Genomic DNA, 27,166 nt, shown 5'->3' on the forward strand with positions numbered 1-27,166 from the left:
TTATCTTCATATGATGTATAAATCCAGTTTATAAAACCGCCAAATCTGATATGTTGCCATCATGGTGTTGGAGAGTGAAACGATGCTTAAACTAGAAACAATTACATTATATGTAATTAAGAAAGTAAATACCAATCCAGCACAGAACATTTGGCAACTTGAAGGCGTCTCAGCTAAGGAGAGAAAAGGTAAAATCAGAGAATGTAACAAACGCGCGTATTCACTCTTGATAATTTGCGCTTAAAAGATACTGGGATATTTAAGACGGGGGCCAAAACGCTAAATAACAACCACTAAAACATATAATTTCTTCGCCTGACTTCTTTCATGGAACACAAAAAAATAAGAAACAAAACTTTTTGCCCTTTTAGATTTATTAACCACGCCATATCTTCCAACCAGTCCAGAACCTCTTTCCCACCAACAAATTCCAGAACTTCCTTGACTAAAAGCAAGCCCTGCTATTCGGCAGGTGTTGTAGCGCTGCTACCTCCATCACCACTGTGAAAACCCCTCTTACCCCTCCCTCTGGATCCTCTGGTCCCTTCGTATCCTCCCCTGGATTTTCCCCTTCCACCAAAGTTTCCGCGGCCTCTGTAGCCGCCCCCCATATTGTTGTCGCTTTCGCTGGTATTTCCGCCAACAGCCGGTCCTCGACCCCACCTACTATCGTTCATACCAGGTCGGTTCCCGCTTGATATACGATCGCTAGGGGTGAATTCATCCTGCATCATTTTTACATACGGCTTGCCGTTGCGTTGACCTGGTGGCCCTGATTTCAAGTCCTCGGGTAACTTGTCAAGAATTTCCTTCGTCACTTCCATGTTCCCAAAATATACGAGGAAGAACTTAAAAACGGCTCTGGTCCTAGAGGTTTTCTCTTCGACGCGGACAATATGACATTCATCTTCCGGTGGGAAGATTCTGCGAACTTCGGCCTCGGAGTTAACGCCAGAGATGTATAGGCCGGTTTGCTTGGTCTTTTCTAATGGCGACTGAGAGCTGGTGGGGGCCGCATTTTGAGCTGAAGCTGCAGGAGTGTCGACCTTTGGTAGCGCGGGGGGGACTGATGCGGGACTTGTCCCGTTACTGGTAGGTGTCTTCTCTGCTGTTGGTGTGGCTGCTGGTGTGGCTGTTGGTATGGCTGTTGGCAAGAGAGCAACAGGAGCCACCGAGGGAGTAGGAGCTCTATCCGCAGCAGGACCACTTGGTGCTGGTCGTGGGGTTGCAGGTTTTACCACTGGGGACTCTTCCTGCGCGGGGGGAGGTGGAGTCGGTTGCTTTGGCACTGGGGGGGCGCTGCAGGTTGCTGCACACCTTGATTCTGGGTCTGCTTTCTCGGACCCACAGGTGGAACTGCTGGGCTAATAGGTGCATTTGCATTGTTGGTGGTTGGGATAGAAGGAACGCTAACGTTCACCGGCCCAGAATCTGTGCTAGGTGGGGCCGCTGAAGTAGTTGGTGCCATTGTAGGCTTTGGCTGCTGCTGCTGCTGTTGCTGAGTCGGCAACTGGGGTTTTCCCCCCCTATGATGAAAATTGAAACCTTGTGCTCTCATTTCGGTTCCAATTCTTCCATTCTCAACCTCCAAGACTAGCCAGCCAAATGCTGCGTCAGCCAGATTGAAGTTCCACATGTTCTTGAATGCAGACTCATCAACCTGACCAGCACCAGGGGCAGCATTAGCTGGGGGGCCGCCAAATGGGCTACCTCCATTTGAACTTGTCGGCATCTTATCCACAATTGCTAATGCGTTTTCCAGAAGCTTGTTTTGGGCGGTGTTTTGTTGTACAGCAGCAAGAACCTCGTTTTTGACGGTTTCCCACACATCATTGAAAGATGCTTTAGAAGAGGCAAGCTTTCCACGATAATGATCTAAGGATGGGTTGACACTGAATTCGTTATACGAGCTACCGTAACGGAAATGCAAACCAGCAGAAATCGAGAAATCCGCTTTGAGGGTAACTGACAATTGGTTTAGCAGTCCCTCGCGGGCGGGTGAGGCATGCGTAATGAAAATTCGGGTTTCGGCAGCGTCGTAAACTCGGTTCGCTGTATCTACTAGATCTCCCATCTGTAAGAGAGTGGTCCACATTGTTCCCTGTCCTCCGGCGATCGTGGTTTTCCCTTCTCCAATGTCAAATAGCTTATGCATGACAACAGCACCCCCCAGACCTAACAACCGGAGCTTAACACCACCAACATCTAGAAGTCGCGACGAGGCCTCGTCGATGATATGTAAATTGTTGATCCTGTACTCATTTGATCGGAATTTTTCAAGAACGCGAACATCTTCACATGCTCCCCAAACCGTGTAAACAGGAACATCTAGGGTATATGTTCCTGAGAGGAATAGAGGAAGTTCGGAAAGAGGGTTCGGCTCAGCTCCGACGAGTTGTTTGATAGGTACATGACTTCCACCGGGGCTCTGAATGCTCTTTTTAAGACGTTCGTCGAGGAGGGGAGAATATTGAGCCACATGTCGTAGCGTTCTATATGAAATGTCAGTGTCGACAGATTTTAGGTTGAAGCGAAAGAACGGACTTGTCGGCAATTCTTTCTAAAGAGCTATTATCGTAGAACCCAAAATCACCAGTGTGGATGATATGATCTGCATTGGCTTTCTTCGCAAGTTCGTTTAAAGACCTGAGATTTCCTACAAGAAAACGAAGGAACAACGTCAACCTCAACTGAATGTAGAACGTCAGGAATTGGAGTATATAGATTACCTCTAACATCCGCAATACACAAGATCCGCACTCCACTCTTCTCAATGATCTTTTGTTGCGGTGGAAGCTGTACTGGCTGAGGGGGAGCTCCAGGCACCTGGCCATTCGGCACGTATTGTGGATGATGAGGAGGTGCACCAAATTGAGGGCGAAGTTGTGGTGGGACCTGGACCATAATAAGAGGACTGTCTAAAATTGAATTGGGGCGAGAGAGGGCAAAGTTGTATATGTAGAACAGATGATTGAAAGAGGAGTGGGGGCTATTCAATATGGAGATGGGGTGGGGGGTTGCCGGGGTACTTGTGTGTAACTTACTGAGGCCATCATATGTGGGAGAGATTTGGGCAGCTAGTGGCAACAACGGTAATGAGATAGTAGCAGTTGGTGTGAATTCGTAAGGTCTATGAACTAACACGTAGATGATAGAAAACGGGGAGATGGGAGATGGGTGGTGGGTGGTGGGTGGTGGGCGATGAAATACGGGATGGAGAGGAGGAAAGCGAGCGGGAAAGAGAGGGAAGGAGAGGAGAGAAGAGAATAAAATAAGGCAGTCAGCGACAACGGCAGAGGGCGCAAATGGACAACAGAGAAGCGCAGGTTGATGTGGAGAGCCTTGCCAGGTGGAGGAGAAGCACGAGCAGCAGGAGCGGCAACGCAGCAGCAACAGCTAGTACTCTTATTCTAAGTGGACAGTTGGTATATGGAAATTGCGCTGATTGGATGAATCTAATTTTCGATCGTGGACGAGTGGACAGCTCCCCCGCGAGCGAGTCGTCGTGAGTAAGTTAGTGAGTCGGAATTATTTTATTTTTTTGTTCTATCAATCAATGAGGTCCCTCACTCCGTGACAGGGTTGCACACTCTCTGGATGCGGTTACCGTTACTGATCACTGTCCAGGACCAGGACGCTCTGGTACATACATTCCTCCCACCCTTCTTTGCGGAGTTCCAAAGTAGGTGGTACAACTACTAAAGAAGACCGACAACGAACCTCATTGCCAGCAGTTCAACCAGAAATTTTTGGACAAGCGGTTGTTTCATGCACATATTTAGCGCGTTCTCGTAGAAGACCTTCACAACGGCTTTGTCGTTCAAGTATGTACATACCTAGAGCATTATCGAAGCTGAGAATATGCCGGCGTGGTCAGGCGCTGATGTAGCGTAGTTGACAACATAAAGACAACGACAGTTCATGCTGCTGGGTCTTGGGTGAGGTTTCTCCCGAAGTTAGACTGAGTAATTGGTCATAAAATTAAATGCATATGTCTGTATGGGACACACGACATGAATTCATCTGTTATTACATGTCCGCATTCCAACCACATTGAGATAATAATATTTGAATAGGGTCGGCCACGAGCGCTGACTCTGTAGGTAGCGCCATATGATTTAATTTTGGACACTGATATATTAAATAAGCGAGACAACTCAAATGCCCTACAGTGGTATGTGGGGGGTAGCATAATCATAACATGAACTTCAAGAAGTATTACATGACTTAAAACCTAGAGGTTTTGCGGCTCCTTCCCTAAAGCTAGAATATCTACTTGTGACATTACCCAAAACATCTTTCCATTCATCTTTGTCCCCTTTCCATCCCATGCTGCGTCTTCCGTTCCTGCTCTGATAGCAGCTCTCGCAATAACATCTGCATCTTGTGCCCAAGAGTCCTTCAGTGTTCCACCAGACACAGCGCCAAACAGATTTGCAACAAGGTGGAGTGGCCGCTCAATCATTCTAGTCTTTTCCCTACCACCAACAATCAACCCAGGTCTTAGAATAACGGTTTTGTCGAATCCAAGAGCAATCACTGCGTCCTCTAACTCCCCCTTCATCTGTAGATAGGGGAACCGTGATGCTGATGATGCGCCATTAGATGAAATGAGAACGTATGTTTTGACGCCAGATTCTTTCGCGGCGCGCGCGATGGCTACGTTGAGATCGACATCGATTTTGCGTTGAAGTTCGAGGGAACCAGAGTCCGTCCGAGTGCTACCGAGAGCCGAGAAAAGAGCAGCGCTAGAAGTTGTGCCAAGTGTGTCTGGCCATGTTGAAGTATCGGTAGATATCAAAGCCTTGAGCTTCGAATCGGGGTCATGGATAGGATGAGGATAGGGTCGACGCATCAATGCGTTTACAGTAAATGTTTGTGGAGAAGATATGAGTTGTTGTAGGATATGAGAACCCTATAAATCATTGACGATGAGCTTGATCCTGAGAGCTTGATCCTGAGAGCTTGATCCTGATGAAAAGGCTGATCGATAAAGACTGTCTTAACTCACTACTAATCCTGTACAACCCACGACGGCAACTGGTGGAGAAGTCATATCGGTGGTGCGCAGAGAATTTAGGTTGCCCCAAAAGTGTGTAGTTTAAAAGTATCTAGCTATACCTGGGATGTTGAGTTTGAGTATTGAAATGCTTTACATACGGTACTGTAGGCTGGCGTGCGGCCTAATGCGACCCCGCGAAGCAAGGGCCGGTACATGATTGGCCATACGATTACGCCGCACCCTGCTGGCAGCTGTGCGAATAACTGGGATTCTCATAGGCGCCGAATGCCAACCCGATCTCACGAGCCACATCCTAGAGTAGTACAACTCGGATGTGTCGGCTTAGGCTCAAACATGTGTACGTCATCTTGGGGCATAGCCCTAGCTGATCTAAAGCTCTATACGATCAGGAATTGGTATTTCTTCCCTCTTCAGTCTCTGAATCCCACTATTCTCACTGATATCCAACTGTTCAAACAAAGAAAAGCATTCACGCCGCTATCAAATCTATACCTAATCTTCAGGTGAGTTATTGATTGATTCTGTTATCTTTCTATGCTTCACAAACTCCTTATATGGGTCACAACCAACATTGGGGACTTTTGCAATAAGCAGTTTGAGAAATTGAATCCTCAATTGATGAGGCATATTGCTGCTCAAAACCCAGTCTTCGTTTTATTTGTTTCCCTCCTACGTTTTCCTCTAATGCTCCAAAGAAGATGACCACTGACATCAAGGACAAACTAAACAGGAATTTCCCAACGGCTCTAACCACCCCTTCCAACTAATCAAACTATACAATGTGTACTTCCTCATCTTCCACCATACTGGTTGACAGGACCGGAGAAAAAAGCCCGCTTACTGGCGGCGGGATCTTATCAACTGGTGGCGTTGGAAAACCACCGGGAGAGAAATGCCTTGATTGTGATGGCTACTCGTGCTGCTGGTAAGCTATTCTCGCCTATCTGTTTAGACGCAAACACATGTGCTCACTCTTATTATCTAGTATTCCATGTGTCATCATGTAGACCATCCAATAATGATATCTTATGAATTTGATGTGAATGGCCAACAGCGCGGTGTTTTGATTTCATGTAACTTTGGGGTATCTGGTTTCTTCGTTTTTTGGTATTTGTATGGAATAGGAACTTTTTTTTTTTTTTTAAAGCTGTACGTACTTGATACATGGTTTGGGGGGCACGGAATGCTACTATGGTGTTTGTCATTTTCGGCGGTACATTTATTGGTGTCATGAGGAGTTGTATCTCACTCATAAAGCTGGAGCTTCGGGTTACTACTGCACAGCCGTTCTTAACTCCTGCCAAGACATGGTGGTCTTGCACCAATCCTGCAGCCGCACGTCATCAGGTTTATTATCCCCCTGAACAACCAGACAAGGAAGTACATGTAGGTACTCTAATAGACATCTAGATACATGTAGGCAAAATAGGTGAATGCAAATGAAACTGAAGGCTAGGAGTGAGAGACAGTCGTGGCCCCCGGTAGCTGGAAATCCAGATCACTGCAGTCGAAGTTGAACCTCCCCAGGTACATGTACCTACTTTACACAGGCTTCTTGCTCCTGTGTTCAGCCTCTTTCCTTCCTCATTGTTTATACCTCTCCCCACAACTCGCCTGTTCCCGGGGCGTTCCTCATCTCCTTCCTTCTCCCCTTCTCCTCCCCTTCCTCCTCCTCCCCTTCCTCCTCCTCCCCTTCCTCCTCCTCCCCTTCCTCCTTCCCTCACCCCTTCCATTTTCTTTTAGCTCAACTCTTTCCGCTTATTTAAGGTAAGGGGATAAGGGACCTCAAATTTCGTCAAAAACTACAGTATTGTAGCTGTAGCTAGCTGTAGCTGTGGTGGACCTATTGGATTCCCCGTCGCCGTCACCACTCATCACACTGGTTGCTCGGAAGCCACAACTTACCGAGACAACCCGCCTAGCAACCAACGTCCACCACCCGCGGTGACAACATCCATTTACCGCCACCAAAACCATCACGTCCACATAAGTTTGCTAAACAGATTCCGCCAAAATGAAGAAGCATCTTTCGATGCTTCGGATACCACCACTGCTGTTACTGGTCACTCTGTTTCTTTGTTCGATTTTGACGTTAGCTCCCGCCGCAACTGCCGCGATCGTATCGGAACCGGTGACCAAAGTACACAAAGCCGGTGTTTGTGCACTGCGCGGTCAGGTACTTCATCTTTATGTTCTCTTTTTTGAAACCACCGCTGACTGTAGCCTTTAGTGCGGTAAGAAATCATTCTTTGGTGGGCAATTGCCATGCCCAGATAACGGGCCAGCTGAGGAACCGGAAGCATCTGTTAGAAAACAACTAGTTGATATCTGTGGAGCTACTTGGAACGAGGGACCAGTGTGTTGTGACAGAGATCAGGTATGTGTGACCTCTCAAGGTGCCTATGCAAAGGAGGTTGTCCATTGACCTTTGGGGTACAGCTTGAAAGTCTCGCCTCCAACCTCAAAAAAGCCGAAAACCTCATAGCAGCTTGTCCCGCTTGCAAGGCCAATTTCTTCGACCTTTTTTGCACATTCACTTGCTCTCCTGACCAATCTTTGTTTTTGAATATCACATCCACTCAAGAACTCAGAGGCGGAAAGACAATCGTCACAGAGTTGGATTATTTTGTGTCAGAGAAATTTGGAAGTGGATTTTTCGATTCATGCAAAGATGTCAAGTTTTCTGCAACCAATGGTTATGTCATGGACCTCATCGGTGGCGGCGCGAAGGACTACAAAGCTTTCCTGAAATTCCTTGGGGATGAGAAGCCGTTCGGATCGCCGTTCCAAATGAACTTTCCTGCTGGCGATGAAATGAACGCGCCTATGGAGCAGATGGATAACTCTCCCAAGCGGTGCAATGATACAGATGTATCGTACCGATGTTCGTGCGTGGATTGTCCCTCTGTTTGCCCTGAGCTTCCGGAGGTTCAAACAGGGAAAGACTGTAAGGTTGGGATTATTCCATGCCTCAGCTTTGCGGTTATCACCATATATTCTTTTTTACTGTTGATCATAGTCGGTTGGTATTCAGCACATTCGGCTTGGAAGGTACACCGTGATAGAAGGGCAAGGTTGAGATTGTTGCAAGAGAGTGCTCCAAGCGATGACGAAGATGAGGGTGATGTCGTGGATGCAGGCATGATCGAAAGATCTAGAGGGGAGTACCTTCTTAATACCTACATCGATAAATTTTTCTCGAGACTTGGGGAAACTTGTGCATCTTGCCCTACAGTGACGATAGTGATCAGTGTTGTATGTGTCGGTCTATTGAGCTTGGGCTGGCTAAACTTTTCAGTCGAGAATGATCCTGTGAGACTATGGGTTAGCCCTACCTCTGAGGCTGCTATGGAGAAACAGTTCTTTGACGACAACTTTGGGCCTTTTTATCGAGCTCAGCAGGCGTTTTTGGTTAACGACACCACTGATGCTGGGCCATCACCAACTCTCGATTACGATGTGTTAGGTTGGTGGTTTGACGTAGAGAACCGTATCCGGCGGATGAAAAGTCTGACCTACGGTGTTACTCTGGACGACGTTTGTTTTAAACCTACCGACTCCGGATGCGTTGTTCAATCCATCACAGGTTATTTTGGGAACGACTTTTGGAACCTCAAAGAAGCGACTTGGAAAAAAGATCTGAGATCGTGTACAGCACAACCCGTTCAAAGTCAATGTTTGCCAGATTTTGGCCAGCCTTTGAATAAAGAATTATTATTGGGTGGCTGGGAAGAGAGTGGGGATGTTGCAGAAGCGAAGGCAATGATTGTGACTTGGGTCTTGGAGAATCATCCGGAGGGATCCGAGGAGCTTGAAAGAAGCATGGATTGGGAAAGGAGCTTAAAAAGCACTTTGATTGCAGTACAGTCTGAAGCAAAAGAAAGGGGCCTGCGGTTGAGCTTTTCAACAGAAATCAGTTTGGAAGAAGAACTCAATAAAAGTACCAACACCGATGCAAAGATTGTCGTAATCAGTTATATTGCAATGTTTATCTACGCGAGTTTTGCTTTGGGTAGCACCGGCTTTGCAATTGCTCGTATTTTCAACCAACCCAGCAAAATTCTAATCGAGAGCAAGTTCACTCTTGGGATTTTCGGCATAATTATCGTCCTGATGAGTGTTTCTGCCAGTGTGGGATTGTTCTCTGCAATGGGAGTTAAGGTAACGCTTATCATTGCAGAAGTTATTCCATTCCTTGTGCTGGCAGTTGGTGTGGACAATATCTTTCTAATCGTCCACGAATTCGAACGAGTCAATCATTCACATCTCGGTGATTCCGTAGAGATTCGGGTCGGGAAAGCAATGGGGCGAATGGGGCCTAGTATTCTTTTATCTGCATCGAGCGAGACAATTTCCTTTGCTCTTGGAGCCATCGTGACGATGCCGGCAGTGAGAAACTTTGCGATATATGCTGCAGGTGCGGTATTCATAAACGCCGTACTGCAAGTGACTATGTTTGTAGCGGTGCTGGCCCTCAATCAGGAGAGAGTCGAAGATTCAAGGATGGATTGTTTCCCTTGTTTCAGGGTCCCCGGAGAAAACAGAGACAATGGGCATCTCAATGGGTTGACAACGAGGGATATCAGGATGCCGGCCTACCCCGTGGAGGAGAGCATTCTTCAAGGCTTTATTCGAAAAAAATATGCCCCAGGCTTATTGCAAAGAAAGGCAAAGTGGGGTGTCATGATGTTGTTTTTTGGGTTATTTACCGCAAGCTTGGCACTCCTCCCCAAGATAGAGCTTGGTCTTGGTAAGCCATTTGATCCTAACTAATCCTATTGGTCTGTTTGATCTCTGACATTTCGGTATTACAGATCAAAGAATTGCTATACCAACTGATTCATATCTTATTGGTTATTTCAACGACCTTTATGATTACCTTGGTGTGGGCCCACCAGTTTACTTCGTCACTCAAGAGTACAACATTACACAAGCCCACGAGCAGCAAGCCCTATGCGGACGTTTTTCCACATGTGATACTTACTCGCTCTCGAACGTTCTCGAACAAGAACGCAAACGCCCAGAAACCTCATACATCGCTGAGCCCGCTGCGAGCTGGATTGATGACTATTTTCTTTGGCTCAACCCGTCCCTCGAGAAATGTTGCAGGGTGAAAAAGAGAGACCCTTCGCAACTTTGCGGAGAGTTTGATAACGACCGACAATGCAAAATTTGTTTTGAGGATAGGGACCCGGCCTGGAATATCACTCTTTCTGGGATGCCACAAGGCCAAGAATTCCTAGATTATCTAAACGTTTGGATAAAAGCACCGACTGGAGAGGACTGTCCTTTGGCTGGAAAGGCAGCTTATTCTCATGCTATTGTCCCTGATTACGAAAGGACGACCATCAATGCAACTCATTTTAGGACATCGCACACCCCCTTGAGAAGCCAACAGGACTTTATTGACGCCTATGCATCCGCCCGGAGAATCGCGGATACTATCTCCAGAAATGCCGGGATTAGAGTCTTTCCTTATTCGAAATTTTACATATTTTTTGACCAGTACTCGACCATAGTCAATTTGACTGGCGGCCTACTTATGGCAGCTTTAGGCTGCATATTCCTGGTTTCTACGATACTTCTAGGAAGCATAAAGACAGGGTTTGTGGTTAGTGCGACTGTGCTTATGATTGTCATGGACATTATAGGTGTCATGGCTGTCTGGGGAGTCAGTTTGAACGCAGTTAGCTTGGTAAACTTGGTTATTTGTGTTGGGATCGGTGTCGAGTTTTGTTCACACGTCGCCAGGGCTTTCATGTTCCCTAGCAGGAGTGTGGTGGATAGAGCAAAGGCGAAATTCAGAGGTAGAGATGCAAGAGCTTTGGGTGCTTTGGTCAATGTCGGCGGTTCCGTAAGTTGCCTTTCCCTCTTAGACTATTGACTGAGGAAATGACTGACTGTCTATAGGTATTCTCCGGCATTACTGTTACAAAGCTCATCGGAGTCTGCGTTCTTGCTTTCACACGCTCAAAGATCTTTGAGATATACTATTTCCGCATGTGGCTTGCACTCGTTGTTATCGGAGCAACCCATGCATTGATATTCCTACCAGTCGCCTTAAGCTCCTTTGGAGGCGAAGGCTATCTCCCAGATGATGGCCCCGGGGGTCTGGAGGAGGATCTCCGAAGCAGAACCTATCGAAACTTGGTTCCAGCAGAATACGACTCCAGCTCTGAAGAGGAGTAACAATTTATGATTGAGTCAATGACTTTGGTTCATTTTGGATGCGAGCGACATTAACTTTGTATTACTTATTATTTTTCTCTTGCTTGACATACATACTTTTTATGGACTTCTAACGAAGATGGGTTATTGCTATGGCGTTTGTTTTTGTTTTTGTTTTTGTTTTATGCAATGGGTGTATCCTGACTTTATGGAGCCATGAATAGGCACACATGAGATATGTGCGGACTAAATTGTCCCTACGACAGAAGGCTCTCGGACCCTGTTGTATACAAGTGTGGGCTTCGTTATTCTCCTGAATATGCAGTATACTTGAGATTAATAACTGCTACAACACCCGCTTTAAACACAACCTATCTTCAAATTGTTTTTAATTTTTAGCGTCTAGAGAGTTAGTAATGACAATTGATAGTAGTATCTGACAAGGGCCTTTTCTCTGGTGTTGGTGACAAAGGCTTGGTGGTGTACTTCTTGCCAAATGTGCCGAGGTTCTATATACAGCAGTGCCAGTGCAATTGGTGATCTAGCCGATAGATGTAGCTATGCTATGGTTATTGATAGTTAGGCCAATGAACTTGGTCCCTCCTTATGATATATTTGAAGATACTAATGATCACATAGATAAACTAAAGCTTAAGCAGATACCCGCACGAGTACCTCGAATCGTTGGCTGTGATTGTAAAACACAAACATTTACTATAGTTCACTAGATGATATTTAAGAGCTTGGCTGTTTTGTTTTTGGTTGAATCGGTCAAGTAAATACATACTCGTAGTCCGTCGGTACCAGTGAACGACTATACATACTCTATCTACAATACCAACAATACGGCAGTACTACGGTAATACCGCTTACAGTAGTGATTTTACCCCCGTTTTTTTACTGTAAACGTCCTGTACGCGCTCTATCTACATGTAGTGGGCTTAAGCTTGGGGCGGGTTCAATATAACTTGAATTTACTGCGTTGGTAATATACAATATATTGAGATATAGACTAGATGCGTTACGTGCATGACATATTGTGCGCATATATTAAACAACACTGCAGCGCTCAGGGATGGCAGATCTCATCCGCATATTTTTATCAGGTACCCCACTCGATAGACACACATACATGTACAGCGATAGGAATGATCTATGGAAAAAACAGTTATATGGTGCACAGATATTTCGCCATACAATTTCACCCCCTGTTTTTCCATAGATCATTCCGGTCGTTGTATTTAGGAACAAGGTTTTTATAAGGGTTTTTATCCATCTATATCATTGATTTTTTTTTTGTTGTGCAAGTCCACCAACCTACCGCACCATCCCATTCCTAATTACATAGAGAAGACCCAAACTCATCCCTCCCTCCCCTCATCCCCTCGCATCCAAGAGAAGATGCGATAAAAACCCCAAAAAGCAAAACATGTTATAGAAAATACCAAGACTCGATAAGAGAGGCAATATTCAAATCACTCTGTTTGCACGCGCAAGAAACAACCAACCCGAAGCCCCCACCCCCACCCTCCCAATTAACCCCCCCCCCCAAAAAAAAAAAGAAAGAATTACAGCCGACAAAGAGAAAGAGAGGCAGCGAGGAAAAAAAAAATTATGCATTATAAAAAAACTCGTAGGAGATAAGGTATGTTACTAAAAGGAAAGTGAAGCTTAAAAAAAGACCCGCCGCTAAAACAAATTGAAATGAATTTACGACAAAAAAAAAAAAAAAAAAAAAAGGAAGCTAATCGTAGATCAAGTTTCATAAGCGAGAAGCTTATTTCTCGGCAGGAGGTGCGACAACGGCAGCAGCTGGGGCGGTAGCGGCAACCTCTTCGGTCTTCTTGTCCTCTGTTGAAGGCAGGTCGATTTCTCCAATAGGAGCCTCCTTCTTGGGTGCATCAAGCTGGGGGGCTGTTGGTTGCGATTCTTTTGGCACTATCAAACAAATAAAGTCAACACTCTGTAATAATTTTAATCCTCAACTACCACTCTTCTGCACTCTTTCTATTAAGAAACGAGACTAGAAAAGGGGAGGGGATTCTTAGACCGGACGCAGCAGAACAAAGTCTTACCATCGACACCTGGCGCTGGCGCAGGGGTTATGGTCTCCGCGGCGGGTGCAGCTGTTGGTGCTACTTCTCGGGATTCCTCGATTTGTGGAGCTGGAGTGGTGGTGTTCTCGGTTGTAGGAGGAGGAGGAGCAGCGACGGCTGGAACGTTGACGGGGGTGTCATGGGCAGCTGGAGGGGTCTGGTTTGACTGCTCGCCGTGCTCTGTGGTCTCTTCGACGGGAGTCTTGCTCTTCTTCTTGCGGCCAAATAGAGAACGGCCGATCTTCTTCAGGGCGTCGATAGCGTTAGGAGGCTGTTTATGGGCACATGTACTATTAGTCTTACGCACTTCAGCTGAGAGATGAGGGGGAACTAATAGTGATATAAGGAATACTTACAACACCAGGCATCTTGAATATGTGTTGGGGTGTAAAGGTACTGGAGTAGCAAAGGTGTATAGTGTCGTCTTTGAAGGGAGCTGAAGGAGAGTATGAAGAAAGAAAAGAATTATCAAGGGAAGCTCTGGGTTTAAGAAGATCGAAGGTGATGTAGGAGAAAAACTTGGGGGGGGGGGAAGCGTGTGAGGATAAATACGCGGGCACCCCAGGGACCAAAGAGAGGGTTGCTTCAACGCACTGGCCGACAGGTAGGGGTCTTGCCCACCAGAGATAAAATTACAATACCAAGACGTCCTCCCCCCTCCATCCATCAATCCTAAACAGGTCCAATTATGGGCCTGGAGATTGGCTAAGGCTTCACCCCCAAATGGCAACCCCCCTGTGGCCCGCGTGCATTTCGATTGGCCATGCTATTGGGGTCTGGATGGTATCTGCCGTGTTACCTCGACCACGCAGCGTTAGAGGTCCGTCAGGGATGTGGTCCATTATGTACCAGCACCTTTCGAGACTTTTAGACAGCCCAGGGTGCTACATTTTAGAGAAGCACTTACGGATTCAGAGATTTCAACGTCGACACATGCGTTTCTCAGGCAAGGCGTTGGTCGATTGATACAGTCATCAACCAATACCGGATTCCAACAAACCGTTACCCTGTAGTTCGTCCATATTGTGGGCTGTCGCCTCTTCCAAAATATACATACGAGTACCTACATGATATATTTCACTGCAGAGTACCGGACTGCCTGCTATCCCAACGAGAAGCACTGGGATATGCAGTTCGGTATAGCGGAAGGAACATTTGGGGTAGGGGAGAGGCCATGGAGACACCATTGGACTGTCCTCGGCCCCATGAAAGGAGCAAACGTGGACGATCTGGGTTAGTTTCATGTTCATTATTAGCAATGTGCATGCCAGTCTGGAGAAACGCAGGTCATGTCAGGCAGGTGCTGGTACGGTATCTACATGTAAGTTTAAACAGCGAGGTTACCTATGTTGGAGAGTATGCAGTCTGTGATAGACAGCTTGCCAGCAAGGAAGGCTTATTTCTGTATTCTGGAAGCTGGGCCGAATAGTCAAAGAACATAGGTCTTTGACCTTTCCCGTCCATGTTTGGTTTGTGGCTTGAGCATTCGGGTCAACATCGGTTGCAACCCAATCGAAACCCACCGCCCGGGAAGGCGTGTTGGAAATCGTCAAAGTCTCAAATTATCCCAATTTGAAAAATTCCCGATATTCGAGAGGAGAAAGGGAGAATAGGTTGAAAAAAAAAATTAGAAAAGAACCAAGAGACCCGAAAAAGTACCGCGGAAAGAGCCGATATGTATTATTGTAAAATGAGATTTGGATCAAACACTCGATGTTTATGAGCACCGAATCTCCGAACCTTTTAATTATACAGAATTTTTTTTTCGATATTCCCGGTTCTACTAGTGGTTCGCATCCACAACGCCTTGTAAACTTCCAAAGACCTCCTTTCCAACGCTCAAGCTCTCCTTGATTATCTTCTTGACAACTGTCCTTTTAACACCTCCCATGCTTGTAGCTTCAACGGCCGCACCTCCGCTGCCAACGTCCTTTGCTCCAGCGGTTGTTACTATCCCTCCACTGCCAGACTCAAGTGTTCGCACGCCAATAACTTTCGGGGTATCCTTGGCTGAATTGGTAGCCAAAGAAACTGCAAGGACACAATCGGCAACAGCAAGCTCTTCTTTGGTCGGATCAAAGAAAATATTGTCACCCACACTCAATACCAGCAGAGTGATAGGCGGGAGTTGGTTAGAGGCCTGGTACAGGGGAACTGAGGCATCCCAATCATCGTCAAACATAGGATCTTCATCCGCTTCTGAAGTTAGTCGCGGAAGTCTGGTTGAACGAAGAGCGAGATTTGTAGAAAGGGATAGCAGTGTCCCTGGATGCGAAAGAGGTGGTGTTATTAACAGGATCTGCGCACAAAACCCAATCAGTAAATATCCAGAATATATATATATTTAAACGAGGGAGGCACAGGGTTGGGGGACAAACATCAATGTACATCTTCCAGTGAAATCTGCTAGTAATGGCCAGCCTCTCTGTGAGCGTAGAAGAGGGCGTAAGTAAACTCTCTGTAACTGTCATGCCCAAGAACACCCCCAAAGGATCATCGTCCCTCTGTCCTTGAACCTCTACGCCAATCTCAACCCAATTCTTCCTCTTTCCATCTGCAGTGAGCTCCGTGGGCTCAACCTCGACCTTGACCCCGACAACGCATTCACCCCCATCTCCCCAAATCATTCGCGCCGAGCCATTAGTGGATGGAAGAATGTCGATTTCTGCCACTAGCGGGCGAAACTGTGTCGGCGAGCGCGCATCAGGTCGAATAGGCGGATTAAGCGCAAGAGAGGACCGCAAATATGAGAGCTCTGCAGGGGAAATCAGAGTTGTTGATGTTGGGGGCGCCATTTCAGAACCTTTACTGGAGGTTGAAGTTAGAAACTCAGGCTGTGATCGCCGCCGCCATGACCCCAAATCGGACTGTAAGATTTTGAGCCGCAACACTTAGTTAAAGCCAACCCCGCGACCACCCACTACTTGAATTAACCAACCACAGCTGCCATTCCCATTATGAGTCGGTACGGAGTCCTTGTAATCGGTCCTGCTGGGTGCGGAAAGGTATATAGTACCCTTCTGGGCTTGCCGCAGATCTTATAGGAAAACTAACATTATCGGCAGTCCACCTTCTGTGCTTCACTTATCGCCCATATCAAGAACATCAAGCGGTCATGTATGTTTGCCTTATAAAGCTTCCATGCGCCTAGAAACCAATTCCCTAATACCCGAACGCTTTTCTACAGGTATCTACGTCAACTTGGACCCCGCAGCTGAAGAGTTTGAATACGAACCCGATGTCGACATCAAAGATCTTATATCTCTTGAGGATGTAATGGACGAGATGGGACTTGGTCCCAATGGCGGCTTAATGGCCTGTTTTGAGTATGTCCCCTCCCAAGCTTTCTCTCTCTTTTACAAAAGATTATTTTAACTTATTTTTCCCCCTTCTCTAACCTGCACCGACCATTCCAGATTCCTCATGGACAATCTCGACTGGCTAGAATCCGAGCTCGGTGAAACCGGCGAAGAAAGTCTCACAATATTCGACTGTCCGGGCCAAATAGAACTCTACACGCACGTCCCCATCCTGCCGAACCTGGCCAAGCATCTCACGGGTCACATGTCTTTCAACCTCTGCGCGGCATATCTCCTTGAGTCCACATTCGTCATCGATAAGACAAAGTTCTTTGCTGGGACGCTCAGTGCGATGAGTTGCATGATCATGCTGGAAATTCCTCATATCAACATTCTCTCGAAGATGGACCTTGTGAGGAACCAGGTCAGTAAAAGGGAGCTTAAAAGATTCTTGGACCCAGATCCATCCATCTTGGCCACGGATATTCATGCGGAGACGAACCCAAAGTTTCACAGGTTGAATGAATGTATGCCGATCTTTCTCTTCCCTTAATTTCCCTTAATTTCACTTTAATCAACACGTCACTGACGGGAATAGGCGTGGTGAGCTTGATTGATGACTTCTCAATGGTCCAGTTTCTCCAATTGGAGAGTCAGAATGAAGACAGCGTTCAAGCTACACTCAGCTATATTGACGACTGTCTGGGTTGGTCTGAGGTTCAGGAGCCTCAAATAAAAGATGTTGATCAAGATTGGGAAGAACCAGCGGAAGATTAATTGCAACGGTTGGGGTTTATATAGATTCATGACCCATCACTCGCATATGGATAAATTTGTCACTTGGGAAGGCGTTGCGGTAATAACAGCTGGGGCTAAAGACGATGCTCTTTTAAAAGTCAAAGCTTACTGACATAAACCTCCAGAACCATGCAGCCCTCGCAGTTTAATGTGCAGCAACATAATGGTGTTAAATGTGACCTCTCTGTACTAGTAGTATTCTGTCATAGCAAAATCCCGACAGTTTGGTCTTTGACACCCCTTATAGTTTGTACACAATCGACGTAAACCGGATACCCGAGTCCAAATACAGTCGCATGGCGGTTAGCTGTTCGAAATACAGTGGAAACAGAATTGGCAGGTATCACTCAAGATCACTCCGCGATTCGAGCCGTGCGTCGTCGGAAAAATCTACACCGAACCAATAGTTCATTGCAATGAAAATATGGGGTTGCCGTTTGGATTGTGATATCTTCATTTCTATTCTACCGGAAACCTTAATCTAACTAACACTACATACTAATTAAAGTAGTAAAAGAGAGGGGGCGGCTCATAATCCCTTATATATATATCAAGATGCCTACGGGAGACAAACATTGCTCAATAGGACCAAATCGTTCAGTTATCACCCAATTCGCTGAACTGGCCATAAATCATAATAAACTCGATGCTAGAATTTTAAATGGCCAGTAAATAACGAACATCACGAAGGGAAGAAAAAAAACCAACCAACCATTCGGAATGAGCTGCTTGAGGGCATAGCCAGATCGAACCGTTGATCTGATCGAAAACATCGATATTTAATTTCCTTTCTTGTCTCCGGTCACTCGTCGCTCCCACTCAAGGCTTAGCAATTGTTCAGAATTGTGCAAAGGTAAAAAGATAAGAGGGAAGGGGGAAGTTATTGAGTTTTTCTTTCTCTTTTCTTTTTTCAAAGTTATTCCATGGGTGTAAAATATTCATTTTTCTCTTGTAAAAACTCCCACCATTATTCCATGAAACAAAAACTGAAAGTTCCCGAAACCCGTCTTAGCAACAATTCAACCATAAAGAAAAATGCAGAGAAAAGAAGAAACAAGGAGTACAGAGGGCAATGAAGAAAAGAGAGATCTTTGAAGAACTATACAAACTGATTACCGCCGTGATTGGTAAGATGGCGGGGCGTGGGCAATAGTGTTGTGGATTAGATGATCGGCGATCAAAAACAAGGTGTCAGCTCGAATATGGTATGCGGAGAAATCTGCAGCATCACGAATATACTCCCTAAACCTCTATGCTAGCTACTCTTCTTCTTCGCCCTGCTGGTAGATATGTTTGCCTCTTGTAGCATCTTTTCGCATAGGTTGACCAGATCCCGTAAAACCAACTATAAAATGCCAAATATTAGCCAAGAGTTCAACAAATGTCTGCCGGGGGAGAATAGTGTCAATCGGAATCGTATGTACCTCGTCCGTGTACTCCATCGGGAGTCCTAAACATGCTGCTTTCGCCAATCTTTTTCGCCTTTCCTACCTTCCCCTTTACCCCCTTTTGGGCAAAATTCTGCCATTTTTTCTTGCCATCCTCTAAGACTTTGTTCTGTGCAATTTTCCTTCCGACCTTTGCTGGCTTAGTCGGACCATCAAGCGTTTCGGTCGACTTTCTCTTATTAGCCTCCGCAAGTTCTGCATTTATCGTTGCTGGTTGCGAGATGATAGCGCCGTTAGATGTCGAAATGGGCGTTGTTGACGCGTTGCTTGCGGGTTCGCTCTCGAGTTTGCGTTTTTTATTCGCGTTATTGGCCGGTTTGATGTGTTGAGGGTGAAGCGTCTCCGTGGCATTGTACTGCGTAAATTTGACGATGTAAACGGGATTCTGTTTAGATCCCATCACGGACGTAATCCTGGCTGGATATAGCTGGTTATCACCGCTCGTCCATCGCGCCAGAACGTTATCACCAACTGCATAGATACTACTTCCCGAGCCCGCACCCCCTTCAACAGGAGTTGCAGGCGTGTCCCTTCTGCTATTATTGTTGGTACTGCCGTATGGAGAGGACGGGTAAGCAGACGGCGCGGGGGCTTGTTCTTCGGCGAGTTGCTCGGCAAGGGCATTTACCATCCCCTCCAATTCACCTACAAGGTCGGAGAGTTCCGCATTGTCAGGATCGGCCTTCAGGGCAGCTTGGACAGATTCAAGCTACACGACAAGAGTTAGAGATTTTATTACAAACAATGAAGAGGATGGGGAGAAAGAGACGACTAACCTGGAGTTTATATTCCTTAAGTTCTGTAGCGCTTGATGTCATGATTATGGTGTGGCTGATGTGGGAAAAACTAAGTCTTTTCGAATTTCTTAGACTGATAATTCAGTAGTGAAAGAAAGAGACCGGGATCGCAGTAAGAGGATGCAGGTTCTTCAGGTCTTGCAAGACTGTGATGAGGTTCGAGCTGGTGATGGTGATGGCGATAATAACCGAATCAAGAAAGCTTCTCAAAATGTTATGTTCTTGGCGCTAGGAGGGTAACCGCGCTAATGCCTTTGTTGGCTCAAGTTGTATCACCCATAATTGTCCAGATCTAACCCAACCATGTCAACGCAGCAAGATCTGTAAACGACCTGAAACCGCCCTTCTTATCTCTATTCGAGAAGATTCAACCGATATCGGATCATCCATTACGTTTAGTTAGGTGCGGCCGTGGGATAGCAAAACTGGTGAGGTAGATATCAGATTCTCTAATTTTTGTGGGTGGAAATTACTTCCGGGCGTAGGTAGCGATATATATTGATAGTATATGATTACTCACTTGGCGTATAAAAGTCTCCATAAAGTCACCGAGTCGGTCTTTAAGGCCTTGTAGTTATTTAGAACTATAGGTGGGCTCTAAATAGTCCATAAAGTAGACGATAGCTCATTCATATGCTCTCATGAATGGGCATAGGTACTCGCTTTCCACTGTACGATTGGAATATGCGTTAAACTTCTCCATGGATACATGAGCTACATACTTATGGTAAATACCAACAATTCCTCGGTCGCGGTTTCTAATCTGGGAAACGGTTGCAGTCATCAATGTGCGCACATTTGGCACATCTAAGAGTCACTGTCATCTCTACATGTAGTTAATAAACAGTAAACAGGTTGTCAATAATAACATATCTTATCTATTCAATATTACCGACGGGGTATACTATTATACCGTCGGGGATATTCCTGAGCCGGGGCCATGTCGTGCTTGAGCTAAGAGGAAATGATACTGATCATACATGTAGATTCGGTGAGTCCTTGCATCCGTACGCGTGGGTTGAGTACATAATGGCGAATATAGGATTAGTGATCGTTTTGACAAGTTACTTTCAAGATTTTTGTTGACTAGTAATTTCATACCTTCTACTTCTTGCTAAGAAATAACACTTAAATCGAATCCTTTTGGCTTTTGGCTCCTATACTACTTATCAAGTGTGACACGGTTGTCATGATATATCACTCGTCATGTTAGCCGCTTGGCAATACCCTTTCTTGCTATATCGAGCTTGGTACAATCGATATAAAATTTTCACTGATCATGCCTTCAGCAGAGGTATATACTTTTCAAGCGTACTTATCATAAGACTACATGTAGGCATGTATGTGGTTGAATAAAGTAAAAGTAACAAACCGATCAATGACCTTAAGACACTTATGGCTCTTAAAACCAAAAAGGATTGAGCCATTCAGTTATTGCCAAAAAATATTCATGTAAACCCGATAGGCTCATATCAATGGTTCTGTAGTGTAATGGTTAGCACCCAAGATTCTGATTCTTGTAATCCCGGTTCGACTCCGGGCAGGACCTATCACAAATTGCCCTCATAGATGGGCCTTAAGAGTTGTGGTTGTTCAATCCCTCTGTGTCAATACTCTATTTTTTTTTTCTGCGCTAGAGGGAGGGCGAGGGATATCTAGTAGGCGGAGGCCATATGCGCATGGCTGTTGGAATTCTGAAGCCAAGAACATATTCCACTAGGAGCGCCACAAGATTTTCCCCTCCCCATAACACTTCATTTGATATATATCTGATCTATGAGTGAATTCTACTAGGCTAGTTGCCAGTAGAGCAGGTACGGAAAAATAGTACGGGATATACTTCCCTAATAGGGAATGTATATGTACTCTACCGGGGGGTTGGATGCGTAAGAACTTATTTTGGGCGAACCGAGGAATTCCCCCAAAACGCATCTGCGTACATGCTAGTATCTTCGAAAGTAGAGTATGTGCTTTGCTCGAGGTATGGCTAAGCTCCGCTTATATGCACTGCGTCGAATAAATCTCCTGGGGGTAACCGAGTCGTGTTCGTACTATGCCTCCATGCGAGGGGGTGGTGATAGTTGTACATGAACGCAGTCTTAGGGTTTTGTGGTAAAGACTCCACGTATTATAAGACTGATTTTGCAGTGACGCAAGGTATAAGGGAAAAATTGGCTTAATTAGCCACAGGGATATCGTTTGACGACTTCATCGCTTCGATGTGCGTTTATCTTTTGCCTTGTATATCAATATATCCACTTCATGACATGAGTACATGTAGTTGCACTGTGAATAAGTATTGTAGGTATGTGCTGCGGGCTTATCTTCTCCTTCCAGGATCGGCCCGGCGGCCTTAGCCTTAATTTGCGCCGCTTCTCGATCACCAAAGACATCGTTTGGGCTTAGCACGATCGAAGGAACGCCGACCTCCCTAGATAGCCGACCACCAAAAACAGGCAATTGGGAATCTGGTGGAAATAACTGAAGAGATCAAGTCGGCTCCAGGGTACATCCCTATGATCCCTAGAAAGATGCTACGGCTGTTGGATTTTGAACATTCGAAATGGAAGGCCTCGAATAACCTGAAGATTTCCCCGTTACTTAGTAAACAGTAGGTCGGCGCGAGAATGGGCTGTCTTCTCAGGGCAAGAAGTAAACCGTACTTAAAAGCAGACATGCATCTCAAGCATGTATAGGCTGCTTGTAGGAGTAGATAGCTTCCATGATCCGGTGCTTTCTTGTTCTCAATTTAATTGTCGTTGAACCATTGATAGAACTTTATGTGAGACTACTGCAAGAGGAAACTGGGGTTGAAACAACTGAAGGCGCTCCTTGCCATGGCTCACACAGGTTGCTTCCAGCACAGACACTGGCTAATGCGTCTACCTGTATGTAAAGTAAGCAGCATGAAAAATCAGTGGAAAGTTCCGAGATGTCGAAAACAGTACTGTCGAAGATACCAAATAAGATGGAGATAACAAGCTGGAATCTGCAGCGCACATGAAGAGAGCTTGGTTCTTCGCCAAAAGTGCCAAAAAGAAGTTTTCTGGAAAATGACTGTTTTATGCATAGATCTGGGAGGCAGAATTGCGGGACCTGTTCCAAACTTCAGTGTGTTATGACGTTTCAAAATTCCGACTCTGCATAAACCAAGAACTTGCATAAGTACCGAGTTTTGGTGGTATGTGCAGACCCAGCCCCGGAAACGTCTTTCAATTAAATAGAGGGTTTTCAGGCCTGTGAATAGGGAAGAAGCTCTTAAATCCGTTAGAGTGATCCACCAATGAGACAACATCGACCGTCTCATCCTTGCAGATGCGTACCCCACCACACCCCTGGGCATGATGAATTTGTAAGCCCTCGGGGAGTAGGAGGACAAAGAAGTGGATAGAAAGGTGAAGAGGTACATAGAGTAGATTTTCCGCCCTCTCAGAGGAGGGAAAGGAAAGCATTGGTATTTGAGCTGCGCCTGATTCTGTGTTGTGATTCTGGAAGTTTGTACTTGAGCCGAGTTTTTGAATTGTAGATACTTACAATACCCTAACTCTACAGACGCATGCACGGCAATATAGCGTAGACGTAGGTAGTACTGTATGTAGTATCTGTGCACTTGCTCCCTCACCCACACAGGCACAATTGGATGTGAAGGACATGTACTCCCCCATCAACGCTCGACTTGCTCCTTGGTGTTCTTAAATATTAGTTTTCCCACAACAAGCAAAAAAAGGGCTGTTGTTTCTTCAGTTACAGTAACACTACTGCCTGCAGCTTTCGAGTAGTGTGTCCCATTAAGTTAGCAGGAATCAGCAGCCCACATCTGCATAGGATTGGACCCCCCCATCAGGTTCCGTCTACATCCGCCGTCGCCGCTCTCTTCGCCGTCTTCTACCAAGGCGGCCTAGATACAATATTGTTAGAATACGCTCACCTCATACTGCAAGAAGGTATTCCCCACCACCACCAAACCTTCGTATCCTTCCAGACCTCTTCCAGGCCTTTTCTACTCTTGCATCTCGCAGTGATCACTTACACCGTAGATCGCCCCATCACCCGTTTTCAGTACAGAAACACACACTTTCCCCTCTCTCTCCAAATCTTCTTTCCTTCCGACCCACTGATTCTTCTGCCCATTCACTCACTAACCGCCACCCCTACCCATCACATACCCTCCTCCATCTCCATCTCTCTCTCGCCTCACATATCTTCCTTCTTGGTCACCAAAGCCTAAGCGCTTTTATTGCTAGCCCCGAGCCCTTGTCCTACGTCTTGACCTTATTGCATACCCATTCACCCGTCCATAACTTCCTAGACTTACTCATTTCTTGCCTCGACCAACTCTTCTTACATAGCCCAATTTCGGTCCATCACCAAGCACTCGAGACAATCGTCGACAACAACGTGAAGCTACTCGAGACCTCGTAGAGGACACAAAAATTCGATTGTTTCTCTATCTCCAGCGCACTAACTAGTTGTTTTTCGCGCCTATATCCTTCGCAGCACTTGCTGTGATTGTCGGACTACAACCCGCCCGGCCTCTGCCGTACATTTCATTCGTCTCAACACATTGAGTTGATCCGTCTTGCAAATATTTAAATATTCCCCATAGCAGAAACCTCATCTCAAACTACTTGACGAGAGGATATGACCACAACATCATCAGACGGCCTCTACCTCGATCCCGATCAACAGGATCTCCTGCTTCGCGCCCTTCAATCAAACTCTGACTCACGCTTGTTCACAAGTCCTTCTGTTAACCAGGTCACCCAGCCCCTAAAGCACAATTCACAAAACAGTACCCCAGATTCAATGGGCTCACAATATGGAAATGGCACTCCGCCACCAACAGCTGCCCTAAACGGTAGCTTTGCAGATGGCACCCCACTGATGGGTGGGGACCTAGATTATCCTGATTGGGACGCTGATGGGCCTTGGGACTTCGAAACAGGTCTTGATGGCGTGGATAACAGTATGAACGGAACTTCTTATTCGGATACCCCAGGCTCCATGTCACAGGACAATGACAAAAGGAAAAGCCCACCGTCAAATGACGATGGCAGCCCGAGCTCTGATCCACACGATGCAGAGCCAAAGAGGAGAGGTGGGTTCATCCCTTCTTCCTGCTTACACAAAAATCCATCTTTCTATATTATACAAATTGCATTTCTTAAATATATATATATACCAAATTTACCCAACTGTTTCCTGTTCACAATTGCATCGCTCTTCACAAATTTGCTTTATTTCTCAGTGATACTTCATTTTCTTTTTCCTACCAGAAGGCTTGCCCGTCGGATAATTTTTATTCGGCCGAGAACCACGAGCGTCTAAATAGTTCATAAGATGGGTGTTGAGCAACTCAACTAACCGTCGAATTTATTGCTAGAATCAGATGGAACAACTGCCAAAAGGCCTGGACGCAAGCCTCTTACGTCAGAGCCTACGTCGAAACGCAAGGCGCAGAATCGAGCCGCTCAAAGGGCTTTCCGGGAGCGTAAGGAGAAGCATTTGAAGGATCTCGAACAGAAAGTGACGGATTTGGAGAAGGCATCAGAGTCTGCAAACCATGAGAATAGCCTTCTTCGAGCTCAAGTGGATAGACTACAGGTTGAATTAAAGGATTATCGGCGACGATTACATCAAGCACAAAAGACACCAACCTTAGGTGCCCCAGGTTTGTTTGGAAAAAGCGCAAGTACAGGTGGCTTCCAGTTTGAATTTCCTATGTTTGGTGGTGGTATCGGTTCTCCTTTTGGGCGCCAGGGTAGCGGAGATGGCGTGAAAGTGGGGCCCGGTACTTTACTCGAAAGGATGAGTGCGGGTGCCAGTACTTCTCCTAAGAGCGAAGATAAGAACAAATTAACCAATGCGATAAACAATGACATTTTCACATGTGAGTTGCCACTTTTTTCTCGGAGCCTAGTGCATTTTTCATATACATATTCTCAGATTTGTTATTGACGGCCCAACTAATAAAGGCGCGATAATAGATTATGGTCTGAGCAATGATAGTAGTGGAGGCTCTGCGAGTGTACAGAACACACCTCGTCTGAACGGTGGTAGTAGGGATTTTACCTCATCGCCTTCGGCGTCATCAGTATCACAGCATGGGCCTGGTTCATCTTGTGGAACAAGCCCTGAACCAATGAATTTGAATGGATCCAATGATCAGCAAAATAATTCAACCGAGGACGGTACGATATCAATCGCTCCAAACGGGGACCGCTATATCTGCAAGAGTGGACCTTTAGACGGCGAAACTGAAACTACCTTCTGCGAGAAACTAGGAATGGCATGCGGAAACCCTCACAACCCTATCCCGAAGGCGGCCCAGCTCAACAACTCTAGCGCACCCACACCAAACTCACTGGATTGGTTAACACAACAGAACGGCGGCGGTTTCGATCCGGTACTATTCAACGACTACCGAGACCCCATTAATGAAATCAATGCCGGGATCAACATGAGCTTCTTCGAGGACGCGTTCCCGATGACTACCAGCTTCGAAGGTATCGAGTCACCGTTCGCCCTGAAGAAGGATCTGGTAGCGGAGGCCGACCGTGCCGAAAATGGAGACAATGACGACGATGATGAGGATGAGGTCGTCCCTGCCGAAGATCCAAAGAAGATGTTGAGTTGCAACAAAATATGGTATGTTCCTCATTTCCCCCTCAAAAAAACCGTCGTTGTTAGCTAAGACTTACTCAAAGGGACGACGGTAGGGACCACATCAGCGCTCACCCGAAATTTGCCAACGGGGAGTTAGATATGGATACCTTATGTTCTGAGCTCAGGAACAAGGCAAAGTGTTCGGAAACTGGGGTCGTAGTGGCAGAAAGCGATGTTCGGGACGTCCTGACGAAAGTCGGGGTCCAATCGATAGAGTTTCATTGAGCCTGAATTTGATTCTGGGTAGGTATTTTTGGTCGTTTGGGAGTGGGTTTTATTTTCTATCTATTTAACGGTTCTTTTTTTCTTTCTTTTTTTCTCTGCATCACTCCGGAAATGTGATTGAAGTGGACAAATTATTGGGAGTGAAGGATTAATAGAGGGATCGGTTTGTCCTTATGAAATGACAACATCTAATCCCTTATTTTCTTTCAACTGCGCGTTTTCCATTTGTTAGGAGTTTTATTTTGAGTGGTTCTTTTTCTGTTGGATATTGATATTTTTGGAGGGAAAGTTATACATGAGCACATAGTTGTCATGAATCTTTCCCGCGAGGGTGGGAACGTTGCATGTATATCAATCGCATGGCGTTCAGTTTATGCTTTTCTATACTTCCTTTATCACACATTCTCTCTTTTTTATTTCGTGCGGGGGAATCTTTTGGGATCTGATATTTAACGCATTTATGTATTGATTTATGTGCTTTCTTGTGCTTCTTGTATGGGGTGTTTCTTGTATGTGGATTATGCGCATTGATTTTTGTCACCTCTGTCTTTTTTTTTTATGTGCGTGAGGGCTCCAATTGGATATGATTCATGGGCTTGGGTATATATAAACAAGAAAAAGAATGAAACTGAAACGGGGTTGCTTT

At 45.8% G+C, this 27,166-nt stretch overlaps 10 protein-coding genes across 10 annotated transcripts; 5 read left to right on the plus strand and 5 right to left on the minus strand.

The window, feature by feature from the left end:
- Window positions 1–461: 461 nt before the first annotated feature.
- On the minus strand, window positions 462–3,056 carry LAJ45_01841 (uncharacterized protein; the record flags this gene model as incomplete). Its single annotated transcript, XM_046111434.1, has 5 exons — window positions 462–1,364; window positions 1,415–2,492; window positions 2,545–2,656; window positions 2,730–2,895; window positions 3,045–3,056. The coding sequence occupies 5 exons, from the start codon at window positions 3,054–3,056 to the stop codon at window positions 462–464; spliced, it is 2,271 nt and encodes a 756-aa protein (XP_045975378.1).
- A 249-nt stretch (window positions 3,057–3,305) lies between these two features.
- Window positions 3,306–3,965, plus strand: LAJ45_01842 (uncharacterized protein; the record flags this gene model as incomplete). Its single annotated transcript, XM_046111435.1, has 4 exons — window positions 3,306–3,505; window positions 3,581–3,642; window positions 3,735–3,824; window positions 3,895–3,965. The coding sequence occupies 4 exons, from the start codon at window positions 3,306–3,308 to the stop codon at window positions 3,963–3,965; spliced, it is 423 nt and encodes a 140-aa protein (XP_045975379.1).
- Window positions 3,966–4,234: 269 nt separating this feature from the next.
- Window positions 4,235–5,056, minus strand: LAJ45_01843 (uncharacterized protein; the record flags this gene model as incomplete). Its single annotated transcript, XM_046111436.1, has 2 exons — window positions 4,235–4,915; window positions 5,012–5,056. The coding sequence occupies 2 exons, from the start codon at window positions 5,054–5,056 to the stop codon at window positions 4,235–4,237; spliced, it is 726 nt and encodes a 241-aa protein (XP_045975380.1).
- Window positions 5,057–5,287: 231 nt separating this feature from the next.
- Window positions 5,288–6,030, plus strand: LAJ45_01844 (uncharacterized protein; the record flags this gene model as incomplete). The annotated part of the gene is made up of 6 exons (XM_046111437.1): window positions 5,288–5,320; window positions 5,413–5,418; window positions 5,485–5,526; window positions 5,754–5,806; window positions 5,856–5,948; window positions 6,009–6,030. 6 exons carry the CDS (start codon window positions 5,288–5,290, stop codon window positions 6,028–6,030), a joined length of 249 nt encoding a protein of 82 aa, XP_045975381.1.
- A 1,007-nt stretch (window positions 6,031–7,037) lies between these two features.
- LAJ45_01845 (uncharacterized protein) lies at window positions 7,038–11,212 on the plus strand (the record flags this gene model as incomplete). Its single annotated transcript, XM_046111438.1, has 6 exons — window positions 7,038–7,199; window positions 7,254–7,400; window positions 7,463–7,970; window positions 8,043–9,773; window positions 9,838–10,877; window positions 10,934–11,212. The coding sequence occupies 6 exons, from the start codon at window positions 7,038–7,040 to the stop codon at window positions 11,210–11,212; spliced, it is 3,867 nt and encodes a 1,288-aa protein (XP_045975382.1).
- A 1,756-nt stretch (window positions 11,213–12,968) lies between these two features.
- Window positions 12,969–13,655, minus strand: LAJ45_01846 (uncharacterized protein; the record flags this gene model as incomplete). The annotated part of the gene is made up of 3 exons (XM_046111439.1): window positions 12,969–13,129; window positions 13,267–13,558; window positions 13,644–13,655. 3 exons carry the CDS (start codon window positions 13,653–13,655, stop codon window positions 12,969–12,971), a joined length of 465 nt encoding a protein of 154 aa, XP_045975383.1.
- Window positions 13,656–15,070: 1,415 nt separating this feature from the next.
- Window positions 15,071–16,082, minus strand: LAJ45_01847 (uncharacterized protein; the record flags this gene model as incomplete). Its single annotated transcript, XM_046111440.1, has 2 exons — window positions 15,071–15,586; window positions 15,666–16,082. 2 exons carry the CDS (start codon window positions 16,080–16,082, stop codon window positions 15,071–15,073), a joined length of 933 nt encoding a protein of 310 aa, XP_045975384.1.
- A 162-nt stretch (window positions 16,083–16,244) lies between these two features.
- Window positions 16,245–17,363, plus strand: LAJ45_01848 (uncharacterized protein; the record flags this gene model as incomplete). Its single annotated transcript, XM_046111441.1, has 5 exons — window positions 16,245–16,292; window positions 16,353–16,404; window positions 16,475–16,613; window positions 16,704–17,113; window positions 17,185–17,363. The coding sequence occupies 5 exons, from the start codon at window positions 16,245–16,247 to the stop codon at window positions 17,361–17,363; spliced, it is 828 nt and encodes a 275-aa protein (XP_045975385.1).
- A 1,280-nt stretch (window positions 17,364–18,643) lies between these two features.
- LAJ45_01849 (uncharacterized protein) lies at window positions 18,644–19,309 on the minus strand (the record flags this gene model as incomplete). Its single annotated transcript, XM_046111442.1, has 4 exons — window positions 18,644–18,729; window positions 18,809–19,187; window positions 19,240–19,249; window positions 19,305–19,309. The coding sequence occupies 4 exons, from the start codon at window positions 19,307–19,309 to the stop codon at window positions 18,644–18,646; spliced, it is 480 nt and encodes a 159-aa protein (XP_045975386.1).
- A 4,961-nt stretch (window positions 19,310–24,270) lies between these two features.
- Window positions 24,271–26,520, plus strand: LAJ45_01850 (uncharacterized protein; the record flags this gene model as incomplete). The annotated part of the gene is made up of 5 exons (XM_046111443.1): window positions 24,271–24,727; window positions 25,013–25,519; window positions 25,617–25,820; window positions 25,914–26,277; window positions 26,349–26,520. 5 exons carry the CDS (start codon window positions 24,271–24,273, stop codon window positions 26,518–26,520), a joined length of 1,704 nt encoding a protein of 567 aa, XP_045975387.1.
- Window positions 26,521–27,166: the final 646 nt, after the last annotated feature.

The sequence above is a fragment of the Morchella importuna genome, assembly GCF_003444635.1.
Source record: "Morchella importuna strain M04M26 chromosome Unknown Morimp01GS003, whole genome shotgun sequence".
In the NCBI taxonomy this organism is placed as follows: Eukaryota; Fungi; Ascomycota; class Pezizomycetes; order Pezizales; family Morchellaceae; genus Morchella; species Morchella importuna.